The 14,039-nt window shown below is 40.2% G+C and overlaps 2 protein-coding genes across 9 annotated transcripts in view; one reads left to right on the forward strand and one right to left on the reverse strand.

Moving 5' to 3' along the window:
* LOC127231843 (leukotriene A-4 hydrolase-like) overlaps positions 1-14,039 on the forward strand; it is an 820,404-nt gene that overhangs the window by 704,085 nt on the left and 102,280 nt on the right.
* The window catches only part of Lrrc49 (leucine rich repeat containing 49), a 96,289-nt gene that overhangs the window by 11,334 nt on the left and 70,916 nt on the right, over positions 1-14,039 (reverse strand). For all 8 annotated transcript variants that reach the window (XM_051197661.1, XM_051197659.1, XM_051197666.1 and 5 more), the window contains 4 exons: positions 11,552-11,715; positions 5,557-5,794; positions 4,316-4,501; positions 51-160 (listed from right to left, as the gene is read on the reverse strand). In XM_051197661.1, the coding sequence (XP_051053618.1) occupies positions 51-160; positions 4,316-4,501; positions 5,557-5,794; positions 11,552-11,715 (698 nt within the window). The remainder of the gene's footprint in view (positions 1-50; positions 161-4,315; positions 4,502-5,556; positions 5,795-11,551; positions 11,716-14,039) is intronic.

Genomic DNA, 14,039 nt, shown 5'->3' on the forward strand with positions numbered 1-14,039 from the left:
TTAAGAGGTATTTCTAGTGCAGCAGTAATCTATAAAGAAGTCAGGATTACCTGGCATCACCCAGAATTGAAATCATGCGGTACTGAGGCAACTCCGAAGATGCCACATGGGCTAGGATTCCAAAAAGCCGTTCAGCCATTATCATGTCATTTTGTGTCACCTGAAAAGAAATGGTAAAGAAGGATCAAAAATTACACTGCTTCTTAGCTGGGTAATACAGATACAGTTCCAAAAATTGTCTAGATTCCACATATTCTTTTAGCACATAGAAGGACACTTCCCTGGGTTCTGGAAGAGTCTTCATGGAGATTCTGCTTTTTTCTCTGAATCTAACCACAAAGGAGATGCTCAAGTATGACTCCTGGAAGCTGAGTTGGGGCTGATGAGTCAGCTCTGACTTAGAAGTCATGTTTCCTGAGGATTACACTTGAGGTACCTTAAATTCTTAGAGGATGTTTTCCTTTTACTTTCTTTTTTGCATGTTTAGATGTGTATGGTATACATGCACACATGTCCATATGTTTGTAGGTCTGTGAGCACATATGCATGTGGCTGCATCTGTGTATATGTGCATGCACCCATGGAGGCCCAAGGCTGATGCCAGTAATCTTCCTCAAATTCTTCTACAACATTCTGGAGCAGGGTCTCCATCAAGCCCAGAGTTCACCAACACAAACACTCTCACTAGCCATCTTACTCCAGGATCCCAACTCTGCCTTCAAGACTGGGATTACAGGTGGGCATTTATGTGATTTCTGGGGATCCAAATTCCAATCTTCTTGTTTGCCATCTCCCTGTTCTCTCAGAGAATATGATAAAAAGGAATAGCAGAGCTTCTTGAGTTAGGCTGATTTCGAGAGGAATGTCAATGGGGGAGATTCATCTTAACAAAGTGCTGCTCAGTTCTTGCCCTGAACGAGGATAATTTTGTCTCTTCCTTGAGAGATGGAATGCTTAGTATATTAGCAAAGATATCCAGTGCATTCTAAACCCATGGCAACCTTTTGCCTGAACAGAATAACAGTCATGTATGCACTCAAGAAAGTACTGAAAGATTCAGGTGTGGTGACACACATCTGTCATCCTAGCACTTGGGAGGCAGAAGAAGGAGTACATCAGTTCAAGGACAGCCTTGTCCTTGTCCCATGACCTTGTCACAAATAAACAAACAAACAACTAAAGGCAAGACTTGGATTAATACCTGGGTATATTTAATACAAAATAGAGATAAAATAGCATTTGTATTTTATATTAATCCCTTCTGGTACTTTTTCTGGTTTGGTTTTTGAGACAGGGTCTCCCTTTGTAGCTCTAGCAGGTATGGAACTCACTATGTTGACCAGACTGACTTTGAACTCACAGAGATCCACCTGTCTTTGCCTCTTGAGTGCTGGGATTAAAGGTATGCATTACTTCCAGCCCCTTTCTAGTACTTTTATAGTTATAAACGCTTAATAGATTTTTGAAAAAAATGTTATTTGATTTCTAATTCTATCATCTTGACATTAAAGAGATGTATTTTAAAAAAAATTACTATAAAACAAGGTTTCCTGGTACTCTGTTTCAGGCGGTCTGGCTTGATCAAACCACATTAGTCTGGAAGGAATCCTACATTCAAAACAGCTGGACAAAGCAGCCTTACAGACTATAGCCAGGATTTCTGCATCTTCTTCGAATCCCCTTGACAGCACCCCTTACCAGCAGGAAGTAGTTTGGAAAGAACAACGCCCAAATTCCCAGATATTGTCTATAAATGTTTGTTTTCATTTAAATGGACTTGGTTATATAAAATAAATAAAAACAAAACAAAAAAATAAAAACAAGAAGGTTGCCTGCATTTTCAATACAGTTGGTTTTCACACAATGTAATTTCATTCAATAACAAGGACCCTTTTTGTCTCCACAGGAACATTTGGCAACATCTGGTCCAGTTAGGGTTGTTATTGATATCTAGTCCACAGAGCCACAGATGCTGCTAATGCACGAGAGAATGCCACAATGGTTATCTGCTCCAGTGTCAGCAGAGCAGAAGCTGAGAAAGCCGAATCTTTATGTAAGTGGTTCTGGATCAAACACACACACACACACACACACACACACACACACACACACACACACACACACACTCAAAACCAAAAACAACAACCAAGGGGCCTCCATCTATTCATGTGTGTAGAGAGAATGTCTGTGAGTGATGCAGGAGTGCAGGAGTATGTGTACTTGTGTGTGCGTGTATAGATATACTCACCAATGCATGCACACATAGAGGACAGAAGATGATGTCAAGTATCTCCCATGTCACTCTCAATCTGCTGACTATGAAGCAGCCTCTCATTTGGCCTGGATTTTGCAGTTTCAGGTAGACGAGCTGGCTAGCAAGCCCCTGGAACCTACCCTTTCCTGTCTTATCCATCTCTAGGGTTCCAGACATGTGCTGTCATGCCTAATTTTTACATGGGTTTGGAGGCTCTATACCCAGGTTCTCATACTTGAGCAGCCAGCACTTTTCAGACTGAACCATCTCTGCAGTATCCTCTGCCTTTTAGCACCATGAGACAGGGCCTCCCAGCAAGCTTCCTATCTCAGCCTCTCCACTGTTGGAAGAGCAGAAGTGTATTGTGCGTGTGTGTGATAATATATTACAGAAGCATTTCCTGAGGAAAACCCCACAGTTAACATGTAATTCATACACACTTTATTTACATCAATCAGTATAGACTAGTTCTTCCCTATCCTGGATGTTCACAGTTGGGATGCCATTCCTTTAGCTGACAACTAAGTTGTCTGGTCCAACACAGTCACCTAGTGGCCAGTGCAGGCCACTGCTCCATCTTCTTGATGCTCAACATTCAATTCTACCTCTAGCAACACCGTTCTCTTACAGAAGGGAAACTAGAAATGTAGTATATATGGTATAAATTGACAAGACTATGGGAGAAGGCATGTTCTTCAGGTATTTCAATAAAATATCAGACATCCATTGCATTGAAATTTTCTAAAAGCTAAACCAGTACACTGCATTGGTTCTATTTAATTCCCTGTACAATTACAATACTAATTTCGCCAGTTCTGTAGTAATGCACATCCCACAGCTGGGTAAATCACTACTTGCAGCTAGTTAGCACACCCATTTAGGCCATTAATGAGGAAGAACCCATCACTCACAGCCCAAAGAACCTGTGCATTGCATTACTAGTCCAGACTAACTTTGAAAAACCTCCCACTAATTACCAGGCCCTACCAGAGCTACAAGCTCTGTCTCATGAAGGACTGAAGGGCACACAAGTCTGAACGTAGACTCCTAAGAACAGCTGGAGGATGTTTTAGTCATCTGAAGGTTCCAGACTTTCCTGGCACTTTAACAGAAGGCTAACACTATGTCCCCGGGCCCACTATGGTTGGGGTATGGTATGTCTGCTTTTGACACTGACAAGCAGATCTCCATGTTACCAACAATATGTTGGATGTTTGCAAGTCTAGGCCCTAGGCAGCTATGGTGTCCTGGCTGTGAAGCAATACTACCCCAGCAAAGCTGACTCCAGCTCATCTTCTAATAGGGAAGTCTTCTGAACTTCAAAGGGCACCATAAGTGAGACTAACAACAACTGAAAGATGGCTTCCCTTTGTGAGGTTATTTAGCTTTAATAGCATTAGAAGCATAGTTTCCTCTTTTTCCCCCCTAATTAATATCTAAAGAGAACACAGTCTTTGAGTAGCTAAGGGATTAGCCTTGGGACAAACTCAGAAAATTCAATCTAAAAATAGCTTTCCATTAATAATTTTCCAGTTATTCAGCTCAGACCTGAGTTATCCCACATCATGCCACAGCAGCCATGACCAACTACTAACAGAGCAGTCCAGATGTGAGCTTAGATTCTTCTCTCTTCACTTTATTCGTGGTCATTTAGTTTGACTTCCTATCTTCTCTTACATGTCATAGTCTGCAGAGCATTTTGAAAAACAAAAAGGTTGCCTTACATTCTTTTCTTCTTCTTTTTTTAAATGTCATTTTCTTTCAAAGTTTCACTTCTCTGAATGCTCACAAACATCAGGGAAAGCAGCTACTATTCACCAGGGAAAACATCTGTTTATTGCTTCTTATTCTGTGCTCGTGAGCATGTGTGTGCACAAGTGTGTATGTATGCACATGTGTTGCCTGGTATGTTTTTTTTCTTTTTAATGTTTTGAGTGCTAAGATTTTATTTTTAAGAAAGTGTTTCTGAACAATTATATCACAGTTATGTTTCCAACCTTATGTAGTCAAGGGCTCTGTCAAATGGAAGCTCATTCTGCAGTTTGTTTTGCCTTTTCTTACCTCTGTTCCATTTATTTTCTGCATGCCAAAGTGGCTGAGTCTAAACAGCACGTAGTATTTCCAGAGTGTAAAGTTGACCACTGGGTTTCCCTGAGGATCGATTGTCAACTGGTCAACCCGACGAAGCTGTGCTAGGGCGTTGAACTGCTGCAGCATTACAAGATTGGTCTCCTTGAATTTGAGGTGCTGCAAAAATAAACCACATGCAGGGTCTTTGCTTGGAGTTTAAACACCTTAAATACTAACATTAACACTTCACAGGCCATTTCCCAGGGAACTCTGTAAGCTTCAGGCTTAGTAAATACATTTCAGTCACATTAAATCTATGGAATGCTCTAAGCTCATTTAACTCCAATGTGCCCAATCATCAGTCATTGATGGCATTTATCCAAAACTGAGTTTTGGGTGACTCCTTCTGCAAAGGACATACCCATTTATCAACAACCAGGATCCCTTAGTGTTATGTAAATACCAAATAATTCAGACTCCTTTAGGTTTTACATATTCTGCACGATTTGCATTAACATTAATGAATGAAGGAAAGACTGGAACATTCCAGAAATTTCTAAGTACAGGACTCATCCTGGTCCTGAGCACTAGCATTGTCAATACTGTATCTTTCTGAAAACCATGCTGGTCACTTAAACTGACAAAGCAGAAGCAAGGCACTAATACAGAAACAATAAAGCAAATGGTCTGTTTGCAAACTTGGTTATTCTTTCCAAAACCTGCCTCTACTGCTACCTGTCTTTTTTAGGGATGACAAAGAAGGAAAACACATGTGCCATAAAAGGATGACTAGAGAAACACACTGTAGGAAAATCTCAAGAGGAAGCTCACTGTGAAATGATGGTTTTCTAAGGCTAACAGTAACTAGTACAATACCGTGGCCAGGGATGCTGTCCGAGGACTACAGACAGATCGTGTAAATGAACATACATGACCCATCCATACCAGTTTCAATGCCTACATACATGCTAGCCTTCTTTGTAAAACTGAAATGGATAATGGGCATAAAATTCCATTGGTCTTTTCTTCTGCATAAAAGACTGCTTTTAGAGATATAATTTCTAATATTAACAAAAACCTGCAAGGCCATTTATGGAACTAATTTAAATTCCAGCACCAGAAAATCAGCACAAAAGAAACTACAGAAACTGAAGCTGGAACAGGCTTTGGCCTGAACACAACAAGTCAGAATGAAGAACAATTCAAACATACTTCCAGAGTAAAGTGTTTACCAGAGAATTTGGAAACTTCATCTTCAGTTTGGGAAGCACTTGGACAATTTCATCGAATTCGATGAATGTGAAAGAGACGGTGGTGACCATGCTGGCTGTTTGAATACTCCAGTTCCGATCCAGGCATTCCAGCGCCCCTGAGCCGTACAACGAAAGGGTGTCTCCATCTATCTCCACCAAGTGTGTTTCTGTGACCGACAACCCTTGTAATGCATTGCTGAGCCCTGGGTCTAGAGACCTGCAAACATCTTTTTATAAGTAAAGTCTTGAGCATGCAAAGGAAATCACAGGCTAGAACATCACAGTTCTATTCCTTACTATTTTACAGTTCATATTCCTTACTTCCATTTCCACAATTAAACCTGAGCATCCTAGATTAATTTTTATTAGCTTTTTAAAATTAGCTTGCAAAGTAATAGGCTTGTTATGGCATTTTTCTATTCAGTAATGTCGAGCCCCCTTCCCTGCTCTGCTTTCCCACATCATTACTCTCCTGCTGGTCCCCACTCCTCCCACACACCTTCTCTCATGCTTTCATATTCATGTATCCTTAGACTAATTTACTAGATTATCTGAAAGATTGACATTAATATCCAATCATACATTTTAGCTGAAAACAGGAAAATTATTTAAAAAATTCACTTCCAAGTGCAAATTACTCATCATATTAATGAATGATAATAATTTCATATACCTTAAATATGTCATTGAAATCTTTTTACATCAATATAAATATGACTTCCCAATTTATAAATCTATCTAGCTAAATAAATACATTTTACAACTTATTTCCATAAGATATTTTAAAATTTTATTTATAAAATACAATATAAAATATTTCCAAAACATATAATATTAGGCTATATTCTGTCATAGTTACTGATTAAGTGAGCGATGCTGGCTCTATTTTTGAATGGTCTGATGCCTCAAAAACTACAAATATATAGTTCAGTTGTAATGAATAAAAATCATTCAGGTTTCCCTCCTTAAATTGAAACAAGAGTGATAAGCACAAATTATGCTATAGACATAATATCATACTGTATTCTCTACATTTCTGTTAGTCCCAAGGCAGGAGCCATGCTGCCTATAAAAGCCAACCTAAATGGCATGCAGAGAATCAATAAAGCTCCTCTAATTCAAAATTTTTGCTCTGTAAATAGAAATATGACCTATGATTCTGATCCAGCTCAAAACTTGGACAACACTTGACTTTTGCTACAGTGAAATGACCTCACTGTGTACTGAACTAATCAGTAGGATTTTACAGAGAGCTTATTATATGTGTGAGATGCTGTGCTAGGCACTGGAGATATAAAAAGAAATCAAAATATATCTACATTCAAAGATTTTCCATTCTAGATAGAAGATGAAGAAGGTAAACATGTACATTAAATATAATGCGCTTATTGTTACAGAATGAGTATTTCAATCATATGTTATGGAAATAGAAAAAAAGGATAAATTCCTTTAGGAGGAGAAGCTGGGTCTCAAAAAGCAGCAGTCTTTGAACTGAAGCTTGAGTCATGGGAACAGTGTTTTACCAGGAGCAGACAAGGGGCAAGAGGAGCATGGAGGACAGAAGCCTGAGTATGACACAGGACTGCAATGCTGAGAGACAGGAGAGCAGTGAGGGACTAGAAGTGAAAGTCAGAAGTTACTCATAGGGTTTTAAACAAAAGGGTAAGACCGTATCCAGTGAACTTGGGACCTAGCTCGGAAGTAGAGAACCATAATGTCTGAGGCCCTGGGTTCAATCTCCAGCAATATGCACACATGGAAGGAAGAAATGATAGAAGGAGGTAGGGAGGAAGAGGGGAAGGGAGGCCAGCCACAGTTAGAGCCTTTGTAAATAACTCCAAATAGCACACATGGTGTGAGTACTTGAGCTGAAATACACAGATGAAGAGCATGTATCCTCTATATTCAGAAACCCAGTTTAGACCTAATAGTACATCTCTTTTGTGAAAGATTTGGGAGGAAGAGGGTTGAATGCAGGGAGATTAATAGGATAGGGGCATAACAGAAAGACATGGTAAACTGTAGGAAAGGTGGCATTGCCAAGAAAATCACATGACCCTTGGCTAAGCCTCCAGGTCTGCTATTCTCTCAAGAAAGCTCTGCACTTCTGAGTTCAAGGTTCCTTGTCTACAAAAGCTAACTTCATAACACTGTGTTTTCGGAGGTGCTGTGTAATAAAGGCATAAAACCATACCTTGCATTTAGCTCAATACATTTAGAGATCATTATCAATGAAGGACAACATATTATCAGGTATTTGGGTGAAGATAAAAGGGAGGCTTATGGTCAATTGGCCATAAAAAATGAGGGAGCAGAAAGAACTAGATATAACTTCAACTTCTAGGGAGTGACTGGGCCAAGCCTGCTTCCTATCTGCATTCAGCCTGAACCTACACCATGAGAAAGGCAATGTTCTTCTGCAGAGGGTCCATGATTTTCAAACTTAATTTTGCATAAAGCTTAATAATTTACTACTTATGTTCTCAAGCTCAAAGATTAATAAGTGGAGACAGGTAGGCAGGCAGTAGGATCTCGGATGGGAATTATCTTCAATCTCTTTGGTGATTAAATTCAAGTCAGGTACCATCCATTCAACCAGTTCTCTCTAAGACAACCAGAAAATGTCCTGTGTCTCCTCAGTTACTGAAGCAGCCTAAGGAAAGGTGTGGGGAGGTTGACTTGATGCAGTAAAGTGTCAAATTCTTAAGGGCCAGGCCAACTTCGGTCCACACCCCAGTGTACATGCCAACAAAAAGGACACTATTCCAAGGGCCTGTACACTCCTGTCTTTCTTTCTTTCTTCCTTCCTTCCTTCCTTCCTTTCTTTCTTTCTTTCTCTCTCTCTCTCTCTCTTTCTTTCTTTCTCTCTCTCTTTCTTTCTTATTTATTTATTTATTTGCCTTTAGGAATCTTATAACAGGCAAGAACAGGAATACTTCAAGTCTTTCAGATGATTCTTTTCCCCCAAGTAAGTGGTGCTAATTCCTACAATAACTCATTTTATGAATTTTCTATTACAACATTCGTGTGTGTGGAAATTCATTTTATGCATTTTATTTTATTATAGCAGTGTTGGTTAAAAGGCCAGTGTTCACAGACAGGAAATGACCAAAAATAAGCCAGCTTCACTGCATGCATCCAATGTAAGCAAAGGAAACATTACACCTAGTATTTTGCCATTTCTGTTGGGCAAAAGATCTCTGCAGTGTGTCGTTTACTGCTGAGCTGTCCCAAGTTCAGGGAACAGTAAAATCATTAATAGGATATAGCAAAGTGTTAAAGAATTTCTTTCCTTTATATGCCCATAATGTTTTCATGGACACTTGTTCCTAGGCATCTAGTTATATGCCCATAAGTCAGAGGTCATGGACACTATAACATAAGGATGACCTATCTTTTTAGCATCATGAAATACTAAGGACTATCAATGATGGCTCAAAGTAGAAACTACCTGTGGTCTTAAACTCAAATTGAAAAACTAAAGGAAAGACTTTGTGGCTCTCTATACTAGCTTTATACTATTAAGAAGAACGAATTCCATCACTGTCTAAAGACAAGTGTTTAAAGATTTATAAAGAATATAGGAATACAATCTCTAACATTTGCAATACCTTATCCTATATTCTCAGGCAAAGTAGCAGATAGGAATGAGCACATGTGTCTAAATCCCTTCCCTTCAAGATGCTATTCAGGCGAGTAACATGATTGGAAGGCATAAAATCACACAAGCTTGATATGGAAGGACTGTTGGCAGCAGAGAGCTCAGCGAGCTTTAGGAGGCTGGAGAGTGAAGACTGTCCAGTGCTGAAGAAGGGACAAACTGCAGCCTTGGATGTGCAGTGGGAATAAGGATAAAGATAAAAGATGGCAGCCACTCAGCTGCCAAACAGGATGAGGGTGAGAAGGGAGATGACACTGGGGAGTAACTGGAGCTCAGAAGTAACTTGGGGACCAAGTCAGTGGTAGAGCTCTCACTGAGAACCATGGTGCCTTGAGTTGATCCCTAGCATTGACAAGGAAGAAAGAAACTCCCAAGTACTCCCATTGCTAAGAAAACATTCAGAGAGATCCCAGTAGGGAAAGGAATGAGTATTCTGAATGTAGCACTAGAGTAAGTGGTTGTTCATATAGAAGGAAATGAAAAAGAAGCCCTCACCTCAAACATGCAAATCAGTTTGAGGTGTAACCAAGACTGATTTAAACTTTCATGAAACGAAATGAGGACAATATTTTTTAGAATTTCTTTCTTATGCAGCATCTAAATGGGCAAGCCACCAAGGAAAAGATACACATGTTGGTGTCTTTGTCTTTAATGGTATAAAATCACCGGCGTGCACAAACTTCCTGAGCTAGACAGTGGAGAGTGAGAAGAAAATCTCATAGTGAGAGATGGGGGATTCTTCTGAAAGAAAACGAAAAGGTAGAAAAGAAATAAGAGAAATAGAAGAGGCTATGAGAACAAAATATAGTACCAGAAAAAGGTCACAGCCTACAAATGACATGATAAAACACGACAGTACAAAGGCAGTGAGTGACAAGACTGGATTAGGCATGGAGACAGTAGACTTCAGAAAGTGTAGCTCTATTCAAGAGACAAGAGAGAAACTTGATTATAGTACAGGTACATTTCTTTAGGCTTTTAAAACAGCATGCAATATGAAATTCCAGAAAAAAAGCTGTGTAAGAAAAGAATGGCTCAGATATGAAGCAAACCACAATGTGTCACAGTCTAAACAGTTCTGGGGTGTGAGGAAAAGAGGGTGTCTGAATCTGATGCTGGAGCTCTTCTCTCTGAATGACATGGAGAGCAGAAGGGCGCCATAGCACATAGCTTAACTGTGAAGTCAAAAAATATATATCCCATAGGAACTTCAGCTCTGCTGAATAGTTGTTAAGGTTCAAATGCTATCAGCTGACCACGATTATGCTTGCAGAACAAATCTAATGTTATTGATCCTGTAATGTCACAGCAGAGATCAGACTCTAAGTGGAGCCCTAAAGAGGGAGGAAACAGAACAGGAGCCAGATTATGGACTCCACTCTAATACAGACCATCAAGCATCCCAGGAAAAGCAGTCAGATTGATGGACTCTGAATCCTAACATCTAAAAATGACCACAACGAGGAACGCTCAGTGAAGAACAGCACACTCTGATTAATTTCAGAGAGACAGCCTAGCATCTTCACTCCCCTGTTGATCCTCATTCACCAGCTTTCTGCTCATCCTGAAGGTGACAGCCACATTCCCCGGGTAGACTGCAGGCAACCAGGCACACAGTACCCAAAGCTGCATCTGTGTTTTCCTGTGTCTAGATCTGACTCTCCCAAGGTAGCATTTCTCCAGAGCATTTTCATTGCTGGGGATTAAACCTGGCCTTGTGTATGCTATGAAGTGCTTTCCCACTGAGCCACATTTAACCTTTTGCCACTTACTGTTTCTTCAGTTTTGAAACAAAGGCTCACTAAGTTGTTCAGGCTAGCCTTAAACTTACTCTGTAGCTCAGATTGGCCTTGAACTTGTGATCCTCTGGCATCATCTTCCCAAATAGTTAAGAAGCATTTAAAGGTGCAGGTAGAAGCTGCCACACAGGGCACAGGGTAGCACATGCATCTAGCAACAGACTCACCAAACGCCTAAGACAGAAAAGGCCCGGGAAGGAGGTGCACAGGAGGATGGGAGCTTTCAGAAGCTCTCTTGAGCCAGGGTATCTAGAAGGCCATGTGGATGAACAGAGGGCCCCATAGGCTGCACTTAGTCATCTAAACTTTTCTCCTTCAAAAAGATAGCAAACTACTGGGGGGGGGACCTTTTACATTAGGGAAGTGTTACAGTCCGATTTCTATTTTCAATTTTTCTCTCTTAATTTCTAAATTTCAGCTTCGACTGCTTTAAGAAAATTATTCCTCAAAAATAATTGTTAAATTCGAACTTCAACTCTAGAAATGCCATTGCATACATCACGCCATTGCATACCCTGTTTCCTCTGGGAATGCGGAGATGGTGCTGCCATCAATCTGACAGGGTTCCTGAGGAGGAGACTCAGAGTCCTTTCTGTCCTGAGAGGTGGCAAGACTGGCTACTCGTTGCTGCAAGTCCCACTTTCGAGCGACATTGTTAATCGTTAGTCTTTTCTTCTCCTGCAGGAAGGTAAAGGAACAACAGCTATACAACACACTTGTGAAGGGAAAAACACTGGCTTCTAGTCCTTTCCTTCTGGTACTTTCTGAGAGATTTACTTGAAGGCAAACAACCAGCACACACCTTCCAGGGTAAGTCCCCAAGTTTGTGTTTGCCCTGTGCTCAAATCTCTTAATAATGCTGTCACCCTACATGGAAAATCATCTATAAGACTAATGCTTCTTGTTCTGGGCAGTCGGTCATATACTTCCTTCACTAACTGAAAAACTCACTTGGCAAAGTTATAGGCCTTTGTCCTTAAACCAGGCAAGAGAAAAGCTAATATTTTCACCTTTTACCCAATAATCAGGGAGGGGGAAGAATGATTAGTATTTTATATTTCATGGTATAACTTGGTTTTAAAAATACTTTTTTATTTATGTGCATGTATGTACTGGTGCCCGTGGAGGCTAGAAGAGAGCATGAGATTCCCCAGGACTGAGTGATAAGTGACTGTGAACCACCAAACATGGGTGCTGGGGACAAACTCAGGTGCTCTTAGTGCTGAGCCATCACTCCAGCCCCCGTGGTATAGATCATGACATTTAAGGCTGAAAATTTTTATCTAGACTACTAGAAGAAGTTCTGTTGGATAAAATTTTTTCTGGATAACTACTATCATCCCAGGACAACAGGAAAGTTCTGTTCATGCATTGAAAACCACTGACTTGGAGTCTTGAAACTCAACTGTCTCATAGAGGCCCTTCTGAACAAAGGAATTGTAAGCCACAAGAAGCCACACCCCAGCAACACTCTCTATTCTATATAGATGCAGCTTACAGTAACTGGTAAAGGAGTCCTATTCTGGTACTATCACCATTTTCAAAAGGTAATACTTGATTTATTTTTATTTTATTTAAAAAGTTATGTTTTAAGTGTATGGGTGTTTTGCCTGCATGCATGTCTGTGCACCAGAAAATTTTAGTGTTTATAGATGTCAGAAAAGGGCTTCACTGTTTATAGATGTCAGAAGATGGTGTCAGATACCCTCAGTGTGGAGTTTCAGACAGCTGTAAGCTGCCATGTGGGTGCTGGGAATTGAACCAGTGTACTATGCAAGAGTAGCCAGTGCTCTCAACTGATGAGCCATCTCTGCAGCCCTTATTTTTATTATCGGTGTGTGTGTGTGTGTGTGTGTGTGTGTGTGTGTGTGTGTGTGTGCTCACACACACACCTGGATATGCCATGATGCAGGGGTATGGAGGGACTGAACTAAGGTCATCAGAATTGGTGGCAAAATCCTTTATTTGCTGAGCCATCTTGCTGGCTAACATTTAAAGCTTACATTAAAGCTAACATTTAAAATTTACATTTCAATTAGATCAGAATGCTAAATATAGACTCTTTTTTTCTTTCATTCAAAAACTGCCAATGAAAAACAGCCATCAAGTTAGCTACTAAGCCCTCTCCAGGAAGTCTGCTCTGGGGTCAGGGAAGGGGGCAAGGGGCTTCTCTCCCACTCCCTTGTACAAATGAAAACAAGCATTTCTAGATGTACCTCTGCCTATATTTGTTTACCCAAGAGTTTAGCAAGTGTGTGTGACACTGGCGAGGAACCACAAGTGACAGCTTGCGTAATGGAACTAACCTTCTCAAAGTTCTCTTTCTACCTTTGGAATGGTTTTGGCCCAAGTTCTTTGTTCTGCAGTTTGTTATTTCAAATGTCTGTATAGTTTAGAGCTCTGTAAATACTGTGTATGTATTTATGAGATGACTGACATTTTATGTATAATGTTCTTGCACACAGTAATTGAAATCCTGCTATTCTACTATAAAACACTATTACCCTAAACTAGAATTGTTAAAAAAAACTTACCTTATGGAATTCTATTTCAGTTCTTTGCTGATGGCTATGCCAACTTAACTCTCTAATCTAAACAATGCTGTTATTTCTACCTAGTGGCAAACCACTGGCTCCATGTACCGGACTTCCCAACTGGCAGAAAAAAAAAATCATTATGAGATAGATATAGCAGTGTTTAGAAAAAGTCATAAAATATCTTTCCACCACTGGGCATGTTAACAAATGAGTAACAAGATGGTCTCTGAAAATGCAAACACTTTCTCAGGCCCACACCAGAGTGTGGCCTGAGTGGTGCTTCCTTTCTTTAGGTTATTAAAAACAGCTTGATATGAGTTTGAGTAAGTGAGCAGGCAATTTTGTTGGGGTCTGGATAAAGTCAAAATACATTATTAAGTCAGCAGTCTATCCAGAGGTCAGGTAGGCATCCCTGGTTGGACAGGGAGCCACAGGAGGGCTTCAAACAAAATGCTATTTCTAAAG

This window comes from Phodopus roborovskii, unplaced genomic scaffold (assembly GCF_943737965.1).
Source record: "Phodopus roborovskii unplaced genomic scaffold, PHOROB, whole genome shotgun sequence".
Taxonomy (NCBI): Eukaryota; Metazoa; Chordata; class Mammalia; order Rodentia; family Cricetidae; genus Phodopus; species Phodopus roborovskii.